Here is a 24,139-nt window from a genome sequence, read left to right as displayed (position 1 = left end):
TAAGTGGCTTTATCCATCTTGGTTTTCTCCCATAGAAGAAGGACCCTATATTTGCATCATACATACTCCCTTCCCCGTCTTCTTCCATTTCATGTTGTCTCCAAGCCCCTTTTGAATTCATAATCTCTCTCTCTGCTGGCAAGATATCCCCAGTAGAGAAATCAGGGAACTTATATATTGGGAATAACCAACAGTTATCTCCCTGGACTTAAGGTCAGCTCAGTAGGAAACAACTTCTATCTGCATCTGTAAACCTAACCACGGACCCATGGCTACAGTGACATAGACCCCAGAGAAAAACCAACTCCTGCAATTTTCCTAAATCAATATAGCTTATTTTATATACTTAAAATATGATCAAATTATTATAAAGTATTACTTTAATTAATATTATTTTTAAAAGCAAGGTCTTTACTCCCACTAGGAAACAGTCGACAAAACAGACTTCTATACAGTGAGATCAGACTACCATCAACTTACTTATGTGGTAGTATTTACAAATAATCCTAGATGGATCCTTATGATACCAGAGTGCACATCCCTTTATGTAATAATATTTTTACCAGTCACCTCATTTAGATATTTGATCCATCGTCTAGATACTTGATATTGTACAGATGACTAAGTCAAATCCTTTTCTTCTTCTTTTTTTTTTTTTTAGAAAACAAAACATTCATCCCTTTTCTCAGTTAAATATCTTTTAACTGATTAAAATTGTACCCATTTCAAGAGAAGGAATTATAGCATGCCTCTATCAGGAAGCATGTTAGATTCCTCTAAAGTGGTCCCTTTCCCCACAAACAGGAAACACATGGACCAGACAGTCTCAAGCAGGTCAAATAGCTCGGTTTGGATGGTATAAACTAAGCAATGGTGTTGAACATACAGTCTTCAAAAGCTGAAACCAGAAATGGGGATCATCTGCGGTCCCCGAACGGATAAGGAGCCCCTCTTACCTGGCTGACACTGCTCACACCTTCTTCCTTGTCGATGAGGTAGACATAGACACTGGCCACTGATGGGGTCACAAGTGCTTCCAGGTAATGTCCCCAACGAGTCACAGTCGCACGCCTGACAACCTTGAGGATTGCCCATCGTCAAATTGAACCTGTGAGGCTTGCACTGGTGGCAACGCAGACCAGTTACCCCTAGTTTGCAAGGACACTGCCCTGTTGACTTGTCACACCTTAGAGAGCCATTTACCGTCCCTGTCTTCTCGCAGTTACAAGGCAAACAGAGGTGGGAATCATTCTGATGTAGGTTGAAGTAGCCTGCCTTACACTGACTACATTGTCTCCCTCCAACATTGGGCTTACAAACGCACTGCCCTGTCTCAGCGTCACAGACGGTCCCAGCCTGGGACCCAGCCTTGCTGCAGTCACAGACCTCACAAGCACTCCAGGGCAACCCATAAAAGTTTTCTCTGCAGGAGTCACACTTAAGTCCTTTGGCTTCCTTCTTGCATGCACACTGCCCAGAAAGCGGATCGCAGAGTTGGTTCATTGAGCCGTGGAGGTTACATTGGCAAGGCTCACATCCATCACCATTAAAACTCTGGAGGAATTTAAATCCGAAATTGCAGCGATTGCATCTAAGCCCTGGAAACAAAACACAATGGAAGGGGTAAAGGAAGGAAGTAAGGAAGTACAACATCACTGAAGGATTGTTTGAAGATTAAACATTGAACACAGATCCGAACTTCCAAGAGGACCCCTCCAGGATGGCCATATATGCAAAATGTAATGGCAATGCTAATTTAGCTCTACCAAGTGAGTGGTAAGCAGGGTGCTTTGTGGAATTTAATTACTAACCAATGCAACATAGAATGTGGAATACACATATCACTTCTATGCATGCATGGGGGAACTTTTACCCACTTTCACAAACATCAAAACTGTTATGGAAGAATTTAAAAAAATGCACATGACCACTCAAGTAACTTTTCTAAAAGTCAAAATTGCCTGAAGAGAGCTAATAAGATTTTTTTGTAGGAGGATAAGCAGAGTACAAAATACCAGCTAGATGGAGTAAGCAGGATCCAATTCTCTATCATTGTAGCTAGAGTCTCCATGGAAAAAACTGTTTTAAATCATACACACAAAAACTGGCAAAAGAATAAATGTTAATATTCTTTACTGCAAATATGTTAAAGCATGTGGACATCGGATGTGCCAATTAGCCTCAAGCAGTCACGAATCATCCTCATGCCAAAGTGCCAGGTTGTATCCTGTAAATATATCAAATTTGTATTTGTTTACTATACCTTTAAAAACTAAAACATTGGTCTGATAACTGCCTTTGTGATAGCAATAGGCACATTTACATTCAGCTGTTAAAAATTAAATAATTCACATAAATATAACTTATCCAGAGTAATTTTTATTTTAATCCTTTGCAGGGTCCTATATTTTATCATTTTCAATTAATATAAATTATGCTTGCCTTGGCTCATAAAGCAATCTCAGTGCTTGTCAAACCATGTGATCCAAACACACCTGTTCAAGTGCAGAGTGAACGCAGAGCCTTATGTTACTCCTCTTCAGAGGAGCATATACATGCATCTTCAGAGGAGCAAGTACATGCATCTTCAGAGGAGCACGTACATGCATCTTACAAATAGAGAAGGATGTTTTGTCACCGAAACTTAAACCTCTGACAACTCACGTTAGTCTCAAAAAAGGACGCAGCCTTGGAAAGGGATTTAAGAGAATGCAATCATGTGGTGTGTAGGCGCCCAAGCCCTTCCTTTACTCTACACATACTTCATATGTTCCTGAATGTAAATTCCTGCTCTCATTGCATTGAATCAATTGAGACATTTATTTCAAACTATAATTGTATAATTGTAATAAAAAATTAGTCCTAAAACAAGACTCAAATATACACACGGGCACTGGATATGGAGAAAAGTAGCCCTAAGCTGGAAGAAAATGCATAATATGTATGTATATGGACAAAAATTCATTCAAACTCCTGCAGAAGGCAAGTTCTTTAACAATGATGAATGGCTCACCTAAGGCATATCATTTAATTTCAATAAGGAAAATAAAAAAGGACCGCGATTGCTGCAAATTTTAAAAATAACTGTATTGTTAACAAGAATTATGACTCATTTTGAACTATTAAAATCGGTCTACATGGATTCATATCAGATCAGTTTTAAAAATATGCACAGCGCTTATTTGAATATGCCATACATATTCCTGACAGGTAATCTATTCCTAACGATACTCGCAGAGGCCTACAGGGCATCACACTTGGAGCTAACAAGTGTGGGCGCGTGAGCACACTTGGCATTTAACTCACAGGCTTCCCTTTTTATTCCAGATGAATGACCTACTTTAATAAAATTATTGGTGGTAATGTATTTTACCGGTGATAGAATCATTAGTAAGATTTAACAGTTTTGTTAACTCAAACAGTTTGCCTTCTGAAGCGCACACAACACACCCTTGTATTTTCAGGGAGTTTGTTTCTTCCTATTAGGGAGGTAATCTTCAGCGAGGACGGTTGCTAATCCTATTAGGAAAATATATATTCACGTCAAGTGCGCGATTTTATTAAAAGTATTTCACTCGCGGAGATTTGCTCTGGAAATCATCATTTACGGTATTGTTAAACGGAGGATTTAATCTTCACAAATTACATATTTATATTTTCCTGCAGAACACTGTTTGTAGCACGAGTAAAGGGCAATAGTAAATGGAGACGATTTCCATGAATTATAAGTAATTAAAATTTCCTTTTCAAGCTGGAGGATCAAACTACCACAGGATGCATGTCACAGAAATAGAGAAGCCGCCACTCCATTGTGTACAAAGACATGGGCTAACTTGTATTTCCATATCTTGAATTTAAAACATGTCTCACACCTAAGAACAAAGAAAGCCACACTGAAGGAATTGACATGTCACTTCTCACACGTACAGAGTCAAGCTGCCCTCCACAAGTCAGCTAGACTTTGTTTTTATAAGTTAGTGTTTGTGTGCTTGCCAAAAATAAAGGCAGGAGTAATATTGTCCACTTTTATGTAATCTTTCCTTAAACCAGAGGGGCTCTGGGCAATGTCATTAGGCCTGTCCATCATCTTTAAATTAATTAAAATGTTTGTCTACCAGAGATGTGGAGTTTTGTATATATATGTGTGAACAAAACAGATTGGATTATATCACACAAAAATACATCATTCAGAATTACATGCAAATACATACAAATATATGTATATGTATGCGTGTGTGTGTGTGTGTGTGTGTGTGTGTGTGTGTGTTCCTGTGCAGTGTAAATATCACTGGTAGGTATTTTTATTATTTTGAAGTTCAGGTCTCAGTAAAACGACACAGGATTTGGTGTCTTGGGTGACAATAGAAAGGTTTGTTTATTTGTTTATTTGTTTGTTTAAATTTCACGCAGGAGCCAGAACATCGGATGTACTTCATCAGGAGCCAGTATGCACAGTTAGAACACAGGGTGCACTTCACGCAGGAGGCAGGGCATGCTCAGTTAGAACACAGGGTGCACTTCATCAGCAAACTTTCCCCTCATAATATTCTCATACATCAAAATTTCAAAGTGCATTATGTACGTGGTGCATTTTGGGCACTTGATAAATTTTGTCCTTCTGTGGCGGTGGTTCCCCTCAAAAGTGCTGGATGTAATAAATTGCTATAATCAAATCTAATTTCTGAAAAATACCTGTGGGAGTAACAAACAAAAAAGCATGTCTTGTATAAAAAAATGATAAATAACATTGAAGCCCGCTGTTTATTATAATCAGCTTGGTACAGAATTACAAAATTAAAATTATGTGACCCTTTATAAGTAACTCTAGCAATAAACATGATGTGTGGAATTATGTTGACTTGCTTTGCATTTCATAGGAACAGTTCAAAGAAATATAATAGAAAAAAATGGAAAGATTTATCACAAAGTACCCTTTAGCACAGAATGTCTTGGAAAAAAATTCCATTTATTTTGGTCTATTAAAACTAGCAGGAAAATGATTTGCTTAGAACTTATTAAGTGTAAAACATTTTGAAAAAGTGCTAATTTTCTAAAAGAAACATCTATGTAGCAGGCAAATTATATTTTTCTATGACTTATTAGTTATGTTTCTGAACCTAAAGCATCTACTGGCTAAGGGAACTTCTAAAGGGTTGATTAAACTAAGCTTCAAACTATAGCTTGATAGAATTAGTAATTTAGTCATTTTTTTAGACAGTTAATTTCATCTGAACTGTGTTGCCCAGCCTTGAGCAAGGAAATCGGTTTTACCCTTCAGTTAAGAAATCAAATAGAGGCTTTACCCCCACAGATGGGAATAGAGATGTGACTATAAACCTGTGCATCATACATACCAATAACGTTCGCTTTGCAAGAGCACTGGCCTGAATTTTGGTGACAGGTAATGTCTCCATCCACAGTCCCAGAGGGATTACAGTTACAGGGACGGCAGCCGTCAGGATCTAGCGCCTGCAGGTCATAGAATCCATCCTGGCACTGAAGGCACTGTCTGCCAGACACACGTCTCTTACAATCACATTGGCCTCCAATCTACAGGAGATACAACATTTTGTAGAATGATGAACATATCTATTTTTAGATAATTTGCTCATTAGATACAAGACAGGGAAGGAAGGAGGAAAAAAATGTTAAACAGACAAGAAGGTGGTCAGGTTGTGCCCCTCATGGCAGAAAACATGGGAAGATTCAGCGGGGAGAAAATTTAGAAGTGAATGAAAATAGACCCATGGAAGTCAGTTGTATATGACTAAAGGGGAAACGGGGAATTAAGCATTTAAGCACTATATAAAGAAATCAGAATATAGACATGTAAGTCCTGAAAATAGAAAAGAGACAGCAGCTAATTTAATCTTCACAACCCCAGCTCTCTGCTTCACCCCTTCCACTTACTATCTAGTTGGTCCAAATCTGTTTTGAGCATGTAGATGTTTAAATTAAGAAACAAGTCTCCCAATGATGAGACAGTCCCATTAAGTGTGACTGTTATCAAAGCCCTTTGCAGATAACAGCACAACACTGGAGTCTGATCCTGATGTGTATCCTCTTTGAGGAATACTTCAGTGTTTTCTCACTTACGTGTGGTATCATTTCACAGTAAGTACATTATAGACAGCTAATATTATTTTAGTTACATACATGGGTTCTGATGTCTGAGAAAGGGCTTTCAGAATACAGATTTCAAAGAATAATTTTTGCCTCATCTTTCCTTGTCTGAGAAACGAGGTCTTATTAGAATCATTTATTTCAGGATAAAAAAAAAGACAACTGTTGTGCAAATAACTAAGTTGTAAGAAATAAAGGTTGGCAGGCTGTTTGCCAGTCACCAGGTATCTGAGTGCCACCTAGGTCACACAATGGTATAGACAATTGTAGGAGGTCATTGAGGTTCATCCAGGCAGTTAGATCCAGCTCTGAGGTAAACTATAGATTCATACATTTGAATGTCTTTTCCTAAGATTTATTTTGTTTTTAATTATGTATACATTTGCATACATGTCTATTGATATGTCCATCTGAGTGAAGATTCACACAGAGGCAGGACCCACTGAATTTACCTGCTTCTGGAGTCCTAGGAAGCTGTGAGTTATCTAGTGCAGGTCCTGGTAACTGAACCTGGGTACCCTGAAAGAGTAGTGAGCATTCTTAACTAGTAGTGAGCCATCTCTCAGTATGGTTCATCTTTTTGAACGTTTTAATTAATTAATCTGTTCACTTTGCATCCTGATTGCAGCCCCCTCCCAGTCCCACCCTCACAGCCTCTCTCCAACTTCCTCTCTCCTTGTCCTCAGAGATGGGGAGCCCCCCCCCCCAATGCTATGTGCAGCTTGGTCTTCATGTAGGTTCCCTTTATATTTTGTTGAAGCAGGGTCTTGTTAGATGGTCCATATTGCTTACAGAGCCACTCAAAGGGGTGAGACTGCAGGACTGGTACCCTCATTCCTGGCTTCTGATTGGCATTTTGACTTTTTTGTTGTTTCTGGGTTATCTAGAAGTGGGTCAGTTTCTAAATATTTAGTGATGTTTCTGAATATCTTTCTGGTTGATATTTTAACTGATTAGTTATCATGCTTTATATGATTCAAATCATGTCCAGTTTTCTGTGGTGTGGTTTATGGCCCAGATTGAGTCTATTTTGGTAGATGTTTTTGGTAGACTTCAACATCACAAGCAAAGCTCGGCTGCTGTTGGACTGAGTGCTCGGTCCGTGTCAATTGGGTCAACTCAGCTGATAGTGTTGCTGTAATCTATATCCTTACCGATTTTCTGTCCATTTGTTTTTCCTGGTTATTGAAAGACATGGGTATTGATATTTCTTTGCACGAAGTTGGGGATTTTTCTATTTTTCCATTCACTTCTATTGAAGTTTGCTTTCTATAAATAGTTATTTTGTTTGGCACACACATGTTAAGAATTAGTTGAGCTTATCATTATAGTGAAAATTACTCCCTTTGCAATTTATAATTGTTTTTAATATCCTCCATAAAATGGTTGCCGTAAAATCTGTTTCCTGGTCTTAACAGAGTGGCTACAGCGTTGCTACAATTCTTGTTGGCAAGCTCTGGTTTTCCATTGGTTCTGTTCAGCCTATGCATTTCTTCCTTTTGAAATGTGTTTCCAATATGGCACACATGCTCAGTTTGTGAGGTCGGGCGCATGCTCAGTTTGTGAGGTCGGGCGCATGCTCAGTTTGTGAGGTCTCATTTTCACATGCCCTTCCAACCGCTCACTTGTAAAAGGAGTATGAGGATGTCAAACTTTGACAAGGTTGTTGCTATGGCCTCAATCTCACCACCACCATCTTCCCATTCGCTAATATACCTGGACTTCCTTTTCTGTTCCTTCCTAATTTGTATCATGGCAATTTATTGACTCCATTTTATGTCCAAAATGCCTTGTAAACACGTTTCATTTTATGATTTGGACCATTCTCTTGTATCTATTTACGCAGTCTACCTAGGAGGAAATCTTAGCTCCTCTGTGGTTTTAGACCCTCGTAGTCCTTCCCTTCTGCCCCTTTACAAGTGCAATGTATTTTTCACACTGCAAACCTTTAAGGTGATGTTGATTTTGTTGAAACTCCCCATTTCCCCTTAGAGAGAGTTAAATGATCAGGAAAGGCACATTTGGAACTGTCGTTTTGGAACACCTTCTTTCTCTGTATAGATCCATGGAACCTGCAGTATTTCACTTCCTCTGAAGTACTTTCACCAGACATCCTGTATGGCGCAGTTCTTCCTGCAGTGAACTGTAACTCATACACTGTACAACTGAAGTCCATCCTCCCCTCAGATAGACACTGTGATGGACAGGGGATTAATCTGTGCCATCTCTTTATGTGTTTTCCTGTTGCTCTGTTTCCTTCTCACTTGTGTAACCTGTCAGGACACTGCCATCATCGGATGGTTGTTATGTATGGAATGTGTATTTTTCCTCTGATGCTTTAATATTTTGCTTTGATCTCTACAGGAAACAAGAGTTCTGAGGCATTTGATGATTATATACCTGTTGGTTGTTTTCTTTCTATTTCTCCCCTGTGTTTTATTGAACTTCTTGGCTCTGTGACTTTATGGTTTTATATACAATTTTAGAAATTTCTATTATTTCTTCATATATTTTTGTCTGTCCCAGACCCTTCCTCTCCTCCAGGGAATTCAGTTTCACATGAAGTCTTGTGACGTTGTGTGATGGCTCACTGACACCACCTTCACTCTTCTCAGTCATCCTTATCTTTATGTCACATTTATATTGCTGTTGTGTTGTGTCTTAATATTTTATTGAATGGTCAATCTACCATCAATTCTACTCAGTTTTTCATTTCACATGTGGTAGTGTTTTTTATGTAAAGTTTCATTTTTTTTTAACCTACTACATCCCCATATACCTTTAAAAGCATCCAGAATAGAGTTCTGATGTTTGTAATATATTGTTGTAATATATTTACCTGACATTAGTACATGTTCTTAGCTTGTGAAACAGTTGAAACTGGTGGGTTTCAATCATCATGGAATACATTGGGTTGTTCTATTTTGTGCCTGCCTGAAAATTTCTCAGCTTGCCATGGCTGCTTAGTGTTCTTACTCATAACCCTCCTCAATGGGATGGCATCTCCTAGCTCTTTACACATAAGATGATCAGCAAGCATGTGAAAACACATGGAGCATTCTCTGTGGACCTCTACTATGACTTCTCTGAGTACATGGCTTCTTTCTGAAACACTAACAATGTCGGTTTCCCTACCCTTAGCTGCTTTCCCATAGCTTGGTAAAGGAAGCCATCTGGGTAAACTGTAGAATTAAGGGGCATTTTCTTTACTCTCTGATGCTTGGGGTCTTGTATGCAATTAATACAACTTGTCTACATTTTGATGTCTTCAGGTGGGAAGACAAACTCACTTTCTGTTTGGTTTAAACTAGAAGAGAAGTTTGAATGAAGCATTGTAAACTAACACTTATTGATCATACGGTGGGAAGGAAAGGGAAACACTGAAATCTAGTTTAAAAGAAGAAGAGATGGAAAATTCAGAAGGAATTTATTAGCAGCATTTAGCATATCATGGAGGGAGTTCTATTGGGAAACATTTATTCAGATATTTTACATAAGCTTCAGGCTTTGAACCCAAATAAGAGAGAGAGAGAGAGTGCGAGAGAGACTCCTAGGAAGCTTGGCAGTTGTACCTCTGTTTCTAACTATAAGGACTCTGGATAGCATAAATCAAGGTCTCACACTATCTCTCAACTGCTCAAGAATTCAATTTTGAAGGCATCTAAACTAGAATCCTAAATCTTCAACTATCCCATCAGTGCAACACTTTCTGGAAGGGAAATTCTGGACAGTAGCAGAATTTGCATAATAACTAAACTAAGAGGAGCACAGAGGACCCTGGGGTGTCCAAAAGTCCTGAGAGTCTGCAGAGAATGTGTACTGGCTCCATTAGAGATTAACAAATTATCATAAAATTTGCCCATGAGGAGTTTAAAAGGACTAAAATAATCATAGTTATTTCTTCTCGAGGAAATATAGACAGTAAGTTTTGGGCATTGTTTGAAGAGTACATAAGAGTATTTGTGTGAAAAACTTAAAGGTTTTCAATTGTGCTGGCCTATGTCTATAATTTCAATATCTGGGAGGTTGAGACAAGGGACACCTGCACCTCTTGCCTTAGAACTGCATGTAATGATCTCCTTCAGGTCCTACCATGTACAACCCATGCAACAAGACCTGTGCTAGCTGCATGTGTAAAATAAGAACACTTCTCCTTAAAGACATGTTACCAAAGCTCAAACATTGTCTGGTTTTTTCTATAGTACTTAGTTTGGTAAATAAACCCAATAATACATATTATACATAGAGCTTACTTTTGCCTCCTTCTCATGGCCCATTACAATAGGGGCAATGCAACCACAAGTGTGGTTGTTGTTGGACCATTTTGGAGAATACTCTCATCCTTCCTGAGTGTATGTGTGTTATGTACCCATTAACCACTTGAGACAGAAGGTTCTAATTTAACCTGCAATAAGCTGATGGCTATCAAACACTAGCAATTCTCCTGTTTCCCCAAATACACACATATGCATAAACACAGCACACATACACACACACACACACACACACACACACACACTACTAGGTTAAAGGCTTATTTGTATCCATGTTTAATTTGTAGTTATGTCCTGAAGATCTGAACTCGAACTCAGGTCCTCAAGCTTGTGCACCACTGAGCCTTCTCCTCAGTCTCTAGTATTCCTTTTGCATAAGAAGCTACGATTCAGGAAGACAGTGGGGTTGGTGGAAAGTTAGTCAGAAAGCATCCTTCACATCCAAAGCCATGCTCATTGCCACTGCTCTCAATTTCCCCAGAATGCTAAGCTGCAAGTTCAGCAGCAACAGAAAAGGCGTTAGGCCCCTGGAAGGGTAACAGCATGGTTTGCACCTGTCAGGAGCTGAGAGCACACTGGCAGAGTAAGTCAAATGCTACAGCTGTGAGCTCACACATTCCCCAACAGCACTGCAATGGTTTCACCATACTGCTCGGTGATCACAAGCAGGGTCTCTCCAACTTTGGACAAGAGAGCCCACTTCAGGTGTACAGACCATGTGGCGAAAGTGGCTATACTGCTGTGTGACAACTGTCACGAATTTGGCAGGGATAATAATGACAGCATAAAAAAGTAGTGAAATTTTGTAAAATAAAACTAAAACAAAAGCCCTACTTTTGTTATCTTTGTCCACTCTCCTCCAGATTCCCAGATAAAAATTTTCATATAGTAAATTCAGGGCACTGAATAAGTCAATACACAGATTCTAATGTAGGTGTGCTAAAAATTGGTATGGTTTTGCTTAAATATAGCAGGAAGCATGATTTTTTAGGATGATAAGCGAACACAGCGTTTCCCAGGATTTCTGTCATTGTAAGTAAAATGAAACAAAAATTATGTCTTCATAAATATGCATTTGGCTGGTGGGAGAGGAAACTTAATGTTCTGCAGATGACATCTTCCCCCAGAACTCACTAAAAGCCAATGAGGTAATGGAGGTGCTGCCAAACATAGAATCACTAAAGCAAACTCAAAATCTGAAAATTGGGAAATTAAATAGAAGCTGGGGGTTTTGTCTGAGCAAGCAAAGTACAAATGCTGGCAAGAAGAAAAGGAACTGTTTAATCAATGAGTACATTCTTCAAAATATTATCTTCTCATGTGAAAAATATGGGCGGCGTTGCTTGGAGAAATCTTTGTCTTTTGGTGAAAGCAATATGTTCAATTTGTCAATTAATATGCAGTAGTTTAGTCTGTACACTGTGATCATACAAGGTCATACTATGTTAAGGGGCTCTCCCACTTGGAAAGATACTTTCCCCTCTAGGACTGTTAACAGCACCCAGAAACTGTGCACAGAATGATATCAGTGGGCTTGTTTCTCGTGTGTGTGTGTGTGCGTGAGAGAGAGAGAGAGAGAGAGAGAGAGAGAGAGAGAGCGCTTATATACATCTGTGGGGGGTTCACTGTAGGAACCTTAGAGGAGAATGCTAGGTGTTCTATCAGGCAACCACATTCCCTTGTATTATAGTTTGAATGAAAGTGTCCCCATGGGTTCATATATTTGAATGCTGTCATCTCAGATAGTGGACAATTTAGGAAGCACTAGGAGGTGTGGCCTTGTGAAGGAGGTCTGCCACTGGGAGTGGGTTTTGAGGTTTCAAAAGCCCATGCCATCTGATTTTGAAATAGTCAAGTAACTTTCATTCCCAAGGTACATGCCAACCAGCCATGGTGCATTCGTATAGTTTACATTACAGGAGTCATGTCAATAATTGTTGAATAGGAATTTTATGAATGTGTTCACGTGGAATATTCATATGGAATTTTCTGCTAGTGCTTTAAGAGGCTCTGGGATTGAAGTTCTGGAGTCCTTACAAAGTGATCTGAGGAGCTTGTGTTCCTCCTCAGAATTCTAAACACATCTATAAGAACAATTTGACAATTCACCGTGGTCTACTGCTGCATGACATGGCAACTATACCAGGAAAGCCAAGATGGCCTGCAATTTCCCTCACCTAAGGACCTTTCCATACACAAACAAATAGATGTATACCAGACAGAGCTTACAAGGTCCAAGGAGAAGCAAGGTAGAGGACATACAACTAGACAGAAAGTCAGGCAGAGATCAAAAGAGCAATAGAAACCCAAACCAAGCTTACACAGGAAGACAAGAAAGAAGACAGAAAAGGAGAAAGCCTGACAATAACCACTCCTAAGTCCCATGATTTTTAAGGAATCCACAGTAGGACCGAGCTTTAGACACATAGCCTTTGGAAGACATACTTGAGTTATATCCAAACCAGTTTTCAGATTTCCCCAAATTCCAGCATTCAATCACTATGAAAAATAGCAATACCCGCTCCCCAAAAGTAAACCCATTAATAATGTTCATATCAAACCCAAGAGACTAGCCATCTGAAGGAACACCTAGGGAAAAGTGTGTCAAGAGAAACCACGAGAAGTCACAAGACCCGTGGAGTGTCAGTAGCCATAGGGGAGGAACCTTCACTCTTATTAGAAGTGGGAACTTGAAACTTGAAGTGTCAGTTTGAGAATGGGGAATGGAAAGCAGATGGCTTTGCTGGGCCAAGATAAAGCAAATGGAGGGGTTTTATAGTGAGAGACGAGGAAAGCAGAGAAGTCAGGCTTCAGTGTGCTTTTAAAACTGCCTGGACAGGGTACTTGTTATCAACAGGCCCTACATCAAGGAGAAACCTCTTTTGGGTGTAGATAGGCAGGATAGGCAGTTGAAAAAAATTACTATGGAAGGCTGGAGTTTTCTTTGAAAGTGACAAAACTAAAAACAATTAGTTCATTTTAAAATGAGCACAGTTACTCATAAAAAGTTAGAATTTAATAGTTCTGGGTGACTTCTTCATTCATTTTATATATGACTCCACTAACAGAGTACCTGGGACAAACTTACCCCGTACTCCAAATAAAGTGAATTATTTAAAATCAGTCATTGTATCACATCACTATAATTAAATTTGGAGAATACTCTCAAATACTATGGGGATCATAACTATTTCTGTGTGTGTGTACATGTGCATGCGTGTGTCTCTATGTGTGTGTTAGATTTATGGTAGTGCCTTGTGCAGCCCAGTCTGGCCCCACCTCCCAATTGCTGGGATTATAAACGTTGGACCACAACACCCAATCTAAAAGCTACGATTTCTACTCAGTGTTGTTAAGGAATTAGCTATGACTCCTAGGATGCCCTTTAGAAAATATTTATACAATTCGTTTAGGCTAAAATGGCTGTTGTATGTCCCTGGTTATGAAAATAATTTTCAAACATATGTGGCATTTTTAAATGGGAGGAAAAAATGAACCTATGGAACTATATCCAGCTTTCGTTACAAGTGTGGTCCTTTAATTCTACACAACTAAAAGTTCAGAGCTGCAAACTTAAAATGTGGAGCTCAGGAGTCTTCATTCTAAAATCTCCGTGGCTGAGCCATGTGAACAGGGTCCTTTGGCATTCGTTCTGTCAACCACTGCATACTTCTTTAGCTACTGATGTATGTCTGTTAATCCCAGGACTCAGAACTTATTAGCTGTACACCCCTAACTGTTAGGTTCACTACTGATCTTCATGGAAACACAGACTGTCTAAGCTAGACCAGCACTGGAGTAAGAATCTAAATTTAAATACTGGCAGACACGGATGATTTTTTTTTTAATTATGGAGACTGGAGAGATGGCTCAGGTAGCTAAGAGCTTCTTATGCTCTTGATGTTTGGTCTGTAGAAATCATATAGAAATCTGGATGGAATGATACACACTTAAAGTCTTAGCACAAGTAACACGCAGGTAGATACCTGGGCTGAATGGCTCATTAGCTCAGCTTAACTGATAAGTTCCAGACTAGAGAGAGACCCTGTTTCTAAAATATAAAACAGTGATGGAGGTTGACAAGTGTCATCTACTGAGGACCTCTGACCTCAGTCCTACTGGTGTAGACATACACATGGACACATGTGAGCAGGAAAAAACACATGCAAATATAGTCCTGTACACACACACACACACACACACACACACACACACACACACACACAGAGAGAGAGAGAGAGAGAGAGAGAGAATTTATAAAACACCCTGACATTCTCCTGATGTTTATAAGAAAAATGTCTCTCTACCCATCTACAGTGTTTCCACCTGCCAGGAGTTGGTGTGGTCCTGTATATGCTGTTTATCTTAGATGTGACCACGTATTCCCAGAGTAGAGATAGTGACTTCTTTCCTTAAGTTCCTGGCATTTGTACAACAAGACACCTGCTTAAGGTACTCATTTGATTTCAAAATAAATACAGGTATGCAGTTTCTGCTACATACAGATGTCATGGGAAAACACCAGTTAAGAACATACATCATAACACTTGTTTCCACTCAAGTATTTTGTGTCCGTGCTGTTGTCTTGTTCAGCTGTTGAGAATACTCATTTGAGAAAAGAAGAATCCAGACGATGTGAGACAGGCATGCCTTCTCTTATCCTGTCTACAGTGTCTGGTATTTGTCAGCCTGGTGTGGTGTGACAGTGCCCACTCTTCCAAAACCGCATTTCTGAGAAAGTGCTTGCCTCTGAACTTCCAGACTTCCCATGGCAACCTCTAAGGAGTGTGTGAGAGATAAAAGTCTTGTCTGGTCACAGGGAGCCGTGGTGGATGGTGACATTGTTCATCCTTTTGAGTGTCCAAGACAGAAAGAGCCCTAGAGAGTCCCACACAATGCTGTTCCCAGCAGTGCTGATCCACTGAGTGGCTTTAAGAGGAAACAGTGTAATCGTGGTCTTTGCCTCTCAAGGGCTCCCTTTCAGATCACATCATCTTGGGCTCTTTTCTCCTACAGGTTTAAATCTATTTCACTTAGCTTTCAAACTATTACTTGGACATTTTGGTGCACACAAAATATCTCACTGTGTTAACCAGAGCAAATTCCATCTAGATTTTACAGTTGTAGAATATGTACTTAGAATTTGTTGAAAAATAATATAGTCATTATTAACGAAATAGTGTTTATGGCATAAAATGTAAGATGTTATTGTAACTGGGGGTGTCAATATCATTAGGCTGCTTCATGCTGATTAGGGGTGTCAACTTTCTTGTGATAATTTAAATCTTCATTGTCTAGATATTTCCAACCAGCAACAGGAGGAACAATCCAGCAGCAGGAGGAGCAGCAGCAGGAGGAAGAGGAGCAGCAGAAGGAGGAGCAACAGGAGAAGCAGCAGGAGGAGGAAGAGCAGAAGGAGCAGCAGCAGCAGGGGGAGCAGCTGCAGGAGGAAGAGGAGCAGCAGAAGGAGAAGCAACAGCGGTTGGTTGGGGGAGCAGCAGTAGCAAGGGGAGCAGCAACAGCAGGGGGAGCAGCAGCAGCAGGGGGAGCAGCAGCAGCAGGGGGAGCAGCAGCAGCAGGGGGAGCAGCAGCAGCAGGGGGAGCAGCAGCAGCAGGGGGAGCAGCAGCAGCAGGGGGAGCAGCAGCAGCAGGGGGAGCAGCAGCAGCAGGGGGAGCAGCAGCAGCAGGGGGAGCAGCAGCAGCAGGGGGAGCAGCAGCAGGAGGAGGAGCAGCAGCAGCAGGGGGAGCAGCAGCAGCAGGGGGAGCAGCAGCAGGAGGAGCAGCAGCACCACACCCCTCTCAGGACCCTTGTGTTATATATCCTTTCAAGTCCCCAGAATTTCAAATGTCAGATACTTGAAAAACTATCTGCAGCTGGCAAAACCATGCAAATGACTGGATTTTACAAAGAATCACTTATGTCCTTTTAGATGTTTATACTTTTGGTACAATATCTTAAATGCTACCTTTGTCTAATAATTTTGTGATTTTTGGCTCTTGGACTCAATGCTCCATTCCATTTTGATATATAATGTGTAGATGTATGTTTAGCTGTATAGGGTGAGGTAGAGAGCTAGCTTTCTTCTTTAGCATATGTATGCACATTTATTGTTAAAATTATGCTTTATCCAATGAACTGCCCTGACTTCTTCATCAAAGTATCAGGTTTTCATGGGTCTGGAGAAATGGCTCAGCAGTTAAGAGCACTAGCTGTTATTCCAGAGGAACTGGGTTCAATTCCTACCACCTGCATGGCAGCTCACAACTGTAGTTCCAGTTCCAGGGCATCTGGCACCCTCACACAGATAATAGAAGCAGGCAAAACACCCAGGCACATAAAATATGAATAAATAAAAATGAAAAAAAAGGTTTACTGTAAAGAATTTATTTCTGCAGATGGACATATGGATAGATATATATACAAAACACACACACACACACAGTGCTTTCTATCATATCCCATTGACAACTGTAAAACAGTAAAACAGTTTAAAATCAGAAAATATGTATAATTTAACTCACCACTGCCTTTTATGACTGTTTTAGACATATTCTTTGAAAAAATTAATTTTGAATCCGATTGCTCTGATCTCAAAAGGAGCCTTTGTATTTATATTTATGTATAAATTGTATTTTATATAAGGATAGTCTTGAATCAACAGGCCAGTTTGATGAATGATTCTGATTTTAAAACATTACATCATCTGACACATGAACATTTGAAAATGGAAAAACCCTCCTATTTAGTTGTCTTTAGTTCAACCATGCTTCTTAGTTTACAAAGTGTCAACTTTGCAAATCTTTCACTAAGTTCGTTCCTGAATAATTTACCCTTAAAATGTTTTATATGTCATAGTCTTAGTAATAACTTTGCACTGTTGCTGCCATGTAGAATTATATCTGATTTTTTCTGCATTTATCTTAAATCTTGAAAATCTGATAATTCATTAGTTATAATAGTTGGGGAACTTTGTTTAATTTAGTGCTTTGTTCATTTGGGGCTTTGATATTGTTTTGTTTGCCAGTGTGTTTGTTGGATACAGGCTTTGTGAGGTAGCCCAGTTATCTGGAATTCACACCCCTACTTGCCTAGCTGTAAGATATTGGATGTGGGCTTCTACATGCCACTTAATATTTTTTTAATGTTTTTTTTGTAAGTAATATGATTTATGTACAAATGGAGACATTTGTTATTCAAATCCCTTTATTTTGTTTTTGGTTTGATTTACATTGTTTAAACTCAGCAGGAAAATGTGAAATGGAAGTAGGCAGACGGACATTATTGTCTTGTGCCTATGAATTTTTCACTTTTCTTTTTCTGTTTTTAAATGTATGCATATGACTTGTGTATACTCATAACTCTCACCTACATATTGTAATAGCTTTAAATTACATACCTGATCTAAATTACACATACTGATATGTACCTAGACTTATTAGAAGAAAGCCATGCACCCAATTCAGGATGTTAGAACAAACAGTGATTATTTAGGTAAAATCTACAAGATATAGACACTGTAAGAAGGTAGGAACCATATCTCCTGTGTGTGTGGTATGTGTCTGTGTGAGTGTGTGAAAGTATGTGTGTGAATGTGTCTGTGTGACTGTATGTATGCTGTGTCTTTGTGACTATATGTGAGTGTTTGTGTGTATATGAGTGACTGTGTTGATGTGTGTATGTATAATGTGTGGCATGTCTGTTTGTGTTTGTATGAGTATGAGCATATATATATATATATATATATATATATATATATATATGAATGTGTCTGTGTGAGTGTCTACGAATGCATATGTGTGGTATTTGATATATATATATATGCACATATTTATGTGTATGTATCAGAGTGTGTATATGAGTGTATGAATTTATGATTGTGTGATATATGGTATGTATGAATGTGTGTGTGTAAATATATGTGTGGTGTTTGGTGTGTGTATTTATGTGTGAGTATTTGTGTGTGTGCGTGTGTATGTTACTGTCTGTGTGAGTTTGTGTGTTGTGTGTAGTATGTGTGAATGTGTTTGTGTAAATATGTGTGTGAATCTGAGTATGTGTGTGTGGTATTTGGCATATATATAGTATGCATTTATGTGCATGTGTGTATAGTGTATGTGAATGTGTGTATAAGTGTGTGTATGTGACTGGGTATGTATATTGTTGCTTGGTGTTTATGTATGTGTGTGTGATTGTGTCTGCATATGTGTGTTGAGTGTCTGTGTGACTATGTGTGTTTGTGTGTGCTATGTATGAGTCTGTGTGTGTAAGTATGTGTGTGACTATGTGTTCATGTGTAGTGTGTATGTGTGTGTTCTAGTTTGGTTTCTATTATTGTAAAAGCCACCATGTTCACAAATAACCACGAGAGGCTTTGTTATGCTCCACAGAGGGAATTTAGAGTGAATACTCCAGGCAGGAGCCTGGAGGCAGGAGCTGAAGCAGAGATCATGGGGACCACTGCTACCGGCTCTCTTCTAGGCTCATATTCAGCTAACTTTGTTCTAAAGCTTAGGCCCACCTATTTAGGGGTGGTATGCTCACTGTGGGCCAGGTCCTCCTCTGTCAATTAGAAATCAAGAAAATACCCACAGATGTGACCACAGGGCAATCTGAAGCTCTATTCCATTCAGGTTCGTTCTTTCTAGGTATGCTGAGCCGACAACCTGTATAAGCCAGCACAGACTTCAAACAGCAAGACATGAGGTGTGTGGAATGAGCAGTATGGAGCTGAAGTATGGTTTCACTAAGAAATGTGTGAAAACTGTACACTGAAGGCTGGGATGTAGAAAGTATCCTCTTGCCTGCCAGGACGTCAGGTTCAGCCTCCTGCCTCAGAAAACAAAGTTCTCAATGGTATCAAATAACCTAGATCTCGTTAGTCTTTCAGATTTGAGTGTCTCAACAAACATGGCCTCCTGCCATTCCCACACTTTGACAGCCCTCCATGTCTTTAATCTGTCTTTATTGATTCTATCATTCTGGTTTTAGAAACTGACTTGAAACAAGTCTTACTATATAACATAGGTTGGCTTCATGTTTGCTATCCGGCCATGGCTGGTTGGACCCAAACTGGTGAGTTTGCCTTGTAAATTCTTAGAGTACAAGAAATCACCAACTTAACTTGTTTTGAAAGTCTCTGTTCAGGGTTGGCTGAAAGTTATAGGATACATATACCTTGTCTTGAATTTACTATGTTTATGATGCAGTTTATAAAATGTTCTAAAACTGGGCATATTGTCTTGACCACTGTGTTCTCAACTGTTAAAAGTTATATGTATTCATTAAAATGAATAGTCATTGAGTTGGTTTTATTAGACAAGTTTTCTTTACCTGAAGTCATTTTGGATATGAGGATAACAAGACCAAATTAGAGATATTGACCATAGACTGAACACAGAGCTACTGGCTTAAAGAAGGACTTAGCAACCCAGCTTAGGGAAGATCAGACATTAAAATTTGTCACATATATAATAAGCATGTTTTAAGAATATAAACATATATTTCATTTTCAAACTAGGCAGGTAGAAATTTAGAAGCAGAGAAACATGACTTCCATTTGCGTCTTCAGGCAACTGCCTTTGCAGGACTTATCTTCTCCTGGCTTTGGTATTAAAGTGTCTTATTTATATATATATATTTAAAAATTGATACTTCTCTGCTTTGCAGTTTGCTTAGAATTGTACTCTCCAATTCTTTTTGACATTTACGAAATGAAAACGAAAACGAGTCCTTTGCTTTAGCATTTTCTGGCCACACAGCAGTCAGTTAACATTCATGCTGGACACCACTCAAGGTCCTAGCTACCTCAGTTGTCTCTTAAAGGCCAACTCAAAACTTCCTGGAAAATAAATAGTCTGGAGAGCCTGGGAGAGTGTCCCAGACTGATCTGTAGCAGGACAGCCATTGCTTACCTCCCAGGATACTTCCTGGGAGTAACTCACCACGTCACAGAGGAGGCTGCCATTTCTAGTCCCGGCCCTGTTACAGTCACAGTGCTTGCAAGCATCCGGGGCAGCAGGATCAGCACCAACAGGTCGGTAAAAGTAATCCTGGCACGACTCACAGTGTCTCCCTGTGTCAGGACAGGCTATGCATTAGGACTCATCATTCATTACAATCGGCCGCATAATTCAAGATTGAAGACGGTATTCCTTTGAGGAAATTCTGTAATTTTGGGGACGTCCATTTTAATGCACCTTTCATCTCTACCTGCCAATTTAGTGATCCGGAGCATATGAAACAGCGAACCTGTTCCAAATGGTGCTCTACTTCATTAAACGCCCATCTGCTGTGCAATACCACATTTCTGAGAAGTTTTGCTTTGTCGGGGATCATACATTCTAAAGGAATCCTCCTCTAAACTTAAAATTGTTTTTTCATGGCCAACCACTTATTTCTAGAGCAAAATATGAGGAATTGCTACACATAATGTCGATGACATCTACAGAAGAGGAAGGACAGAGGAGCACTGTGTCATGAATGTTCGTTGAGAGCCAAGGAGCTCACACAGGTTAAGACACTTGCTATTCTTGCAGGAAGACTTGAATCAGATACCCAGCATACACAAAAATAGCCAGATCCACCGGCAGCACAGACCAATCACCCAGAGACAGATGGATTCCTGGGCCTCATCCACCAGCCAGTTCATTCAAGTGAGTGAGTTCCAGGTAGAGAGAGAAAAGGTGGAGGGTGACTGACAAAGACACTTGATGTGAAATCTTGGTCTCCGCACATATACACATGATCAATATACATACATGTGATCACACAGATACAGAAAAATATACAGACATGTATCTTTCAGAAGTAAATTGTGAAAATTGGACAATGCTCTTAACATAATGGTTATTGTGCAGTTAATATGACTTTTTAGTGCATTTGTCAATTATATTTTTTTTTACGTCAAGTATCAGAATAAAGAAACTTGCTATATTTATATATACCAGGCAAGTCTTCTACTAAGTACTAGAAGACCCTGATATATTCAGGGCACAATGTAGTTCCTACAGCTTTCAGTTAATGAAGTAGCCCTTTACTCTGGCCATTTTATGAATAAAATAATAAATAAATAACATAAAAATAATAATTAATATGAAAAATACATATATAAAACATACATAGTATAAGATATATAAAATAATAGATATGAATAAAATAATAAGATTAAATAAATGGGTTCCGATGCTATGAGTAATTTCCAGAGCCAGTGTGGATGCTGCCAAAGCCAAAGAAAGAATCTGAAATAAACTTTCACATTTTCAATTTTCCTATTGAAAACCATATACCCTGTTCTGACATTCCTAGAAGTGGACTCAATATCAGAAAACTGGATACTCAACTAAAATTTTCAGTTTGAGTGATATTAGCTTCTGATGAATTAAAAGTTAACTAAATTCTTAATGTTTCTAGAGTGTTGACATTCACAGTTCTGATGGGGCCCCAGTCTGTGTCTCTACTCTAGAGCCTGCTCTTGCATGAGAAGCCCAGGAATACTCACCTTCATGGCTTAGGTCCCTGGCCAGGGTCTCATGCTGTTTATATGGTTGGTACTTATCTAAATCATTGACTCGTGTCCTTGGGTAGCACGCTTTGGTCTATTGTAGTTGAATTATATTTCAGACACTGATACTACCTGCTTCTGCTTTAATGCAAATAATGTTCTTCAGAAAAATAGTGACTTTAATGACTAGTAGAAATTACCTGTTACCATTGAACCTACAGAGACTATTTATCACCTTCTGTATTTATAGCCTTTTTTACTGTGTGTGTGTGTGTGTGTGTGTGTGTGTGTGTGTGTGTGTGTGTGTTGGACATGTATGTACCATGTGAGCCTGAGGAGGTCAGAGGACAACTTGCAGGAGTCAGTCTTTCTTTTCCACTGTACTGGCTAGTTTTGTGTCAACTTGACACAGCTGGAGTTATCACAGAGAAAGGAGCTTCAGTTGAGAAAATGCCTCCATGAGATACAACTGTAAGGCATTTTCTCAATTAGTGATCAAGGGGGAAAGGCCCCTTCTGGGTGGGACCATCTCTGGGCTGGTAGTCTTGGTTCTATAAGAGAGCAGGCTGAACAAACCAGGGGAAGCAAGCCAGTAAAGAACATCCCTCCATGGCTTCTGCATCAGCTCCTGCATCAGTTCCAGTCCTAACTTCCTTGGTGATAAACAGCAGTATGGAAGTATAAGCTGAATAAACCCTTTCCTCCCCAACTTGCTTCTTGGTCATGATGTTTGTGCAGGAATAGAAACCTTGACTAAGACATCCACCATGTAGACTTTGGGGATCCATCTCAGATTGCCAGGATCTCCATTAAGCCCCATTTCCTATAAACCACTGTGTTGGTCTATGTACTTATAATATCTTCAAAAGATGACTGGTTTCTGTGTAAACTCTCAGTAAAGGTAACACACCCATGTGTGAAACCAGGCCCAAAGAAGATGGGAATGTAAGTGGTACAAGTAAGTTTCTGTAAGGATGTATCAAGCTGAGCTAGGGTAAGCTGTATGAATTACAAGTTCAGTCAATGATGTGAACCCTCTTGTAGAAACATCTTCCTGCAAACTCAGTGGTTTGATGAAGCAGCTTTGCTCCCCAACTTAACAGCATGAAAGCTCATTCCTAATTAAGATAACAGAATCATAATTTAAAATATTCCTGTATCTAGAGATAGACACCTGTGGCCCACAGGCTGAGCCAGCCACTCAGGACTTGGGATTACCTGTTGTGTGATGCTGACAGTCATCACAGACTCCTCCACCACCTCTGTTGTGCTCCAGGGGAAATGGGTCCACAGAAGCATCGTAGTGACAGCTGCTGGCATGGCTGTGGCACTGGCAAGGCTTACAGTTGAATGCATGAATATTGTCGCCACTGCGGAAAGGCTTGTCATTATAAAGAGGGGAGCATCGATCACACTGGAATGACAAAATGTCAGAAGATATGGGAAGCCTTGATGACTTTCTCGTATACCCGCCACTGTCAGGTAATGGAAATTTAAAGCTTGTGAGGGAAGAACCTCTAACTGCTTTGTCTGTAAAAGAATCTTTTAGAAATCAGAAGAAAAAGGCATGGATTAGGATTCTTCTACAACCTTTAAAATGATGTTGGAATATTAAAATCTCTCTATGCTTAGCTCTAGAATAGTAGAGGGAACCACAAACAAGCAGTAAAATGAATATTAAATTATCACCCTGACCTTTCTGACTTTGCAATGAATTGGGAAGCGAACTGATCTCACTAGCTGTAAGAATCTTTTTGACCCCATGCTCTGGGCTTCATATTCCAGCCACAACTCCAGCTACTTTAGCAGAAGCCAGGCCCATTCTAGGGACCCCAGGTAAGACACCGTCTACCACCTGCTAACACTTCATAAAATGTGTTATGCCCCAATAACCCCAACTTCACCTCCTCCCTGGACCCCATATCCCAGCTCATAACTTTGTCAGAAGACGTCCTCTTTACTGGAGGCCGGGTAGTACTAAGAATTCCAGAAACCAAGCAAGTACCCAGAACCCCAAAGGCCACAGAGGTACTTGGAACCCCAGAGGCAATGTGGCACTCAAACCTCAGAGGTCCCATAGGCAGCAAAACCCCAGTGGAGACACCCTACTGGACCAGAATACCAGGCCATTTAGGCCAGAAGACCAAGGAGTAAGAGAAAAGACAATGGGAGGAGCGGGGAGGGAGACATCTAACAAAGATAAGCTCAGAAATCACTCCTAAAACTTTAATAACATAAATG

The 24,139-nt window shown here is 39.7% G+C and overlaps 1 protein-coding gene across 1 annotated transcript in view; it reads right to left on the bottom strand.

Moving 5' to 3' along the window:
- Positions 1-24,139, bottom strand: part of Ush2a (usherin) — a 680,823-nt gene that overhangs the window by 552,596 nt on the left and 104,088 nt on the right. The window contains exons 9-12 of the mRNA XM_085835345.1: positions 23,117-23,312; positions 20,340-20,470; positions 5,355-5,550; positions 957-1,598 (exon numbers count right to left, since the gene is read on the bottom strand). Coding sequence (XP_085691471.1) covers positions 957-1,598; positions 5,355-5,550; positions 20,340-20,470; positions 23,117-23,312 — 1,165 coding nt within the window. The remainder of the gene's footprint in view (positions 1-956; positions 1,599-5,354; positions 5,551-20,339; positions 20,471-23,116; positions 23,313-24,139) is intronic.

This window comes from Mus caroli, unplaced genomic scaffold (assembly GCF_978045245.1).
Source record: "Mus caroli unplaced genomic scaffold, Mus_caroli_1 scaffold_1, whole genome shotgun sequence".
In the NCBI taxonomy this organism is placed as follows: domain Eukaryota; kingdom Metazoa; phylum Chordata; class Mammalia; order Rodentia; family Muridae; genus Mus; species Mus caroli.
Note: the sequence above shows the minus strand (reverse complement) of the source record. Positions and strands in the feature narration are given on the sequence as shown.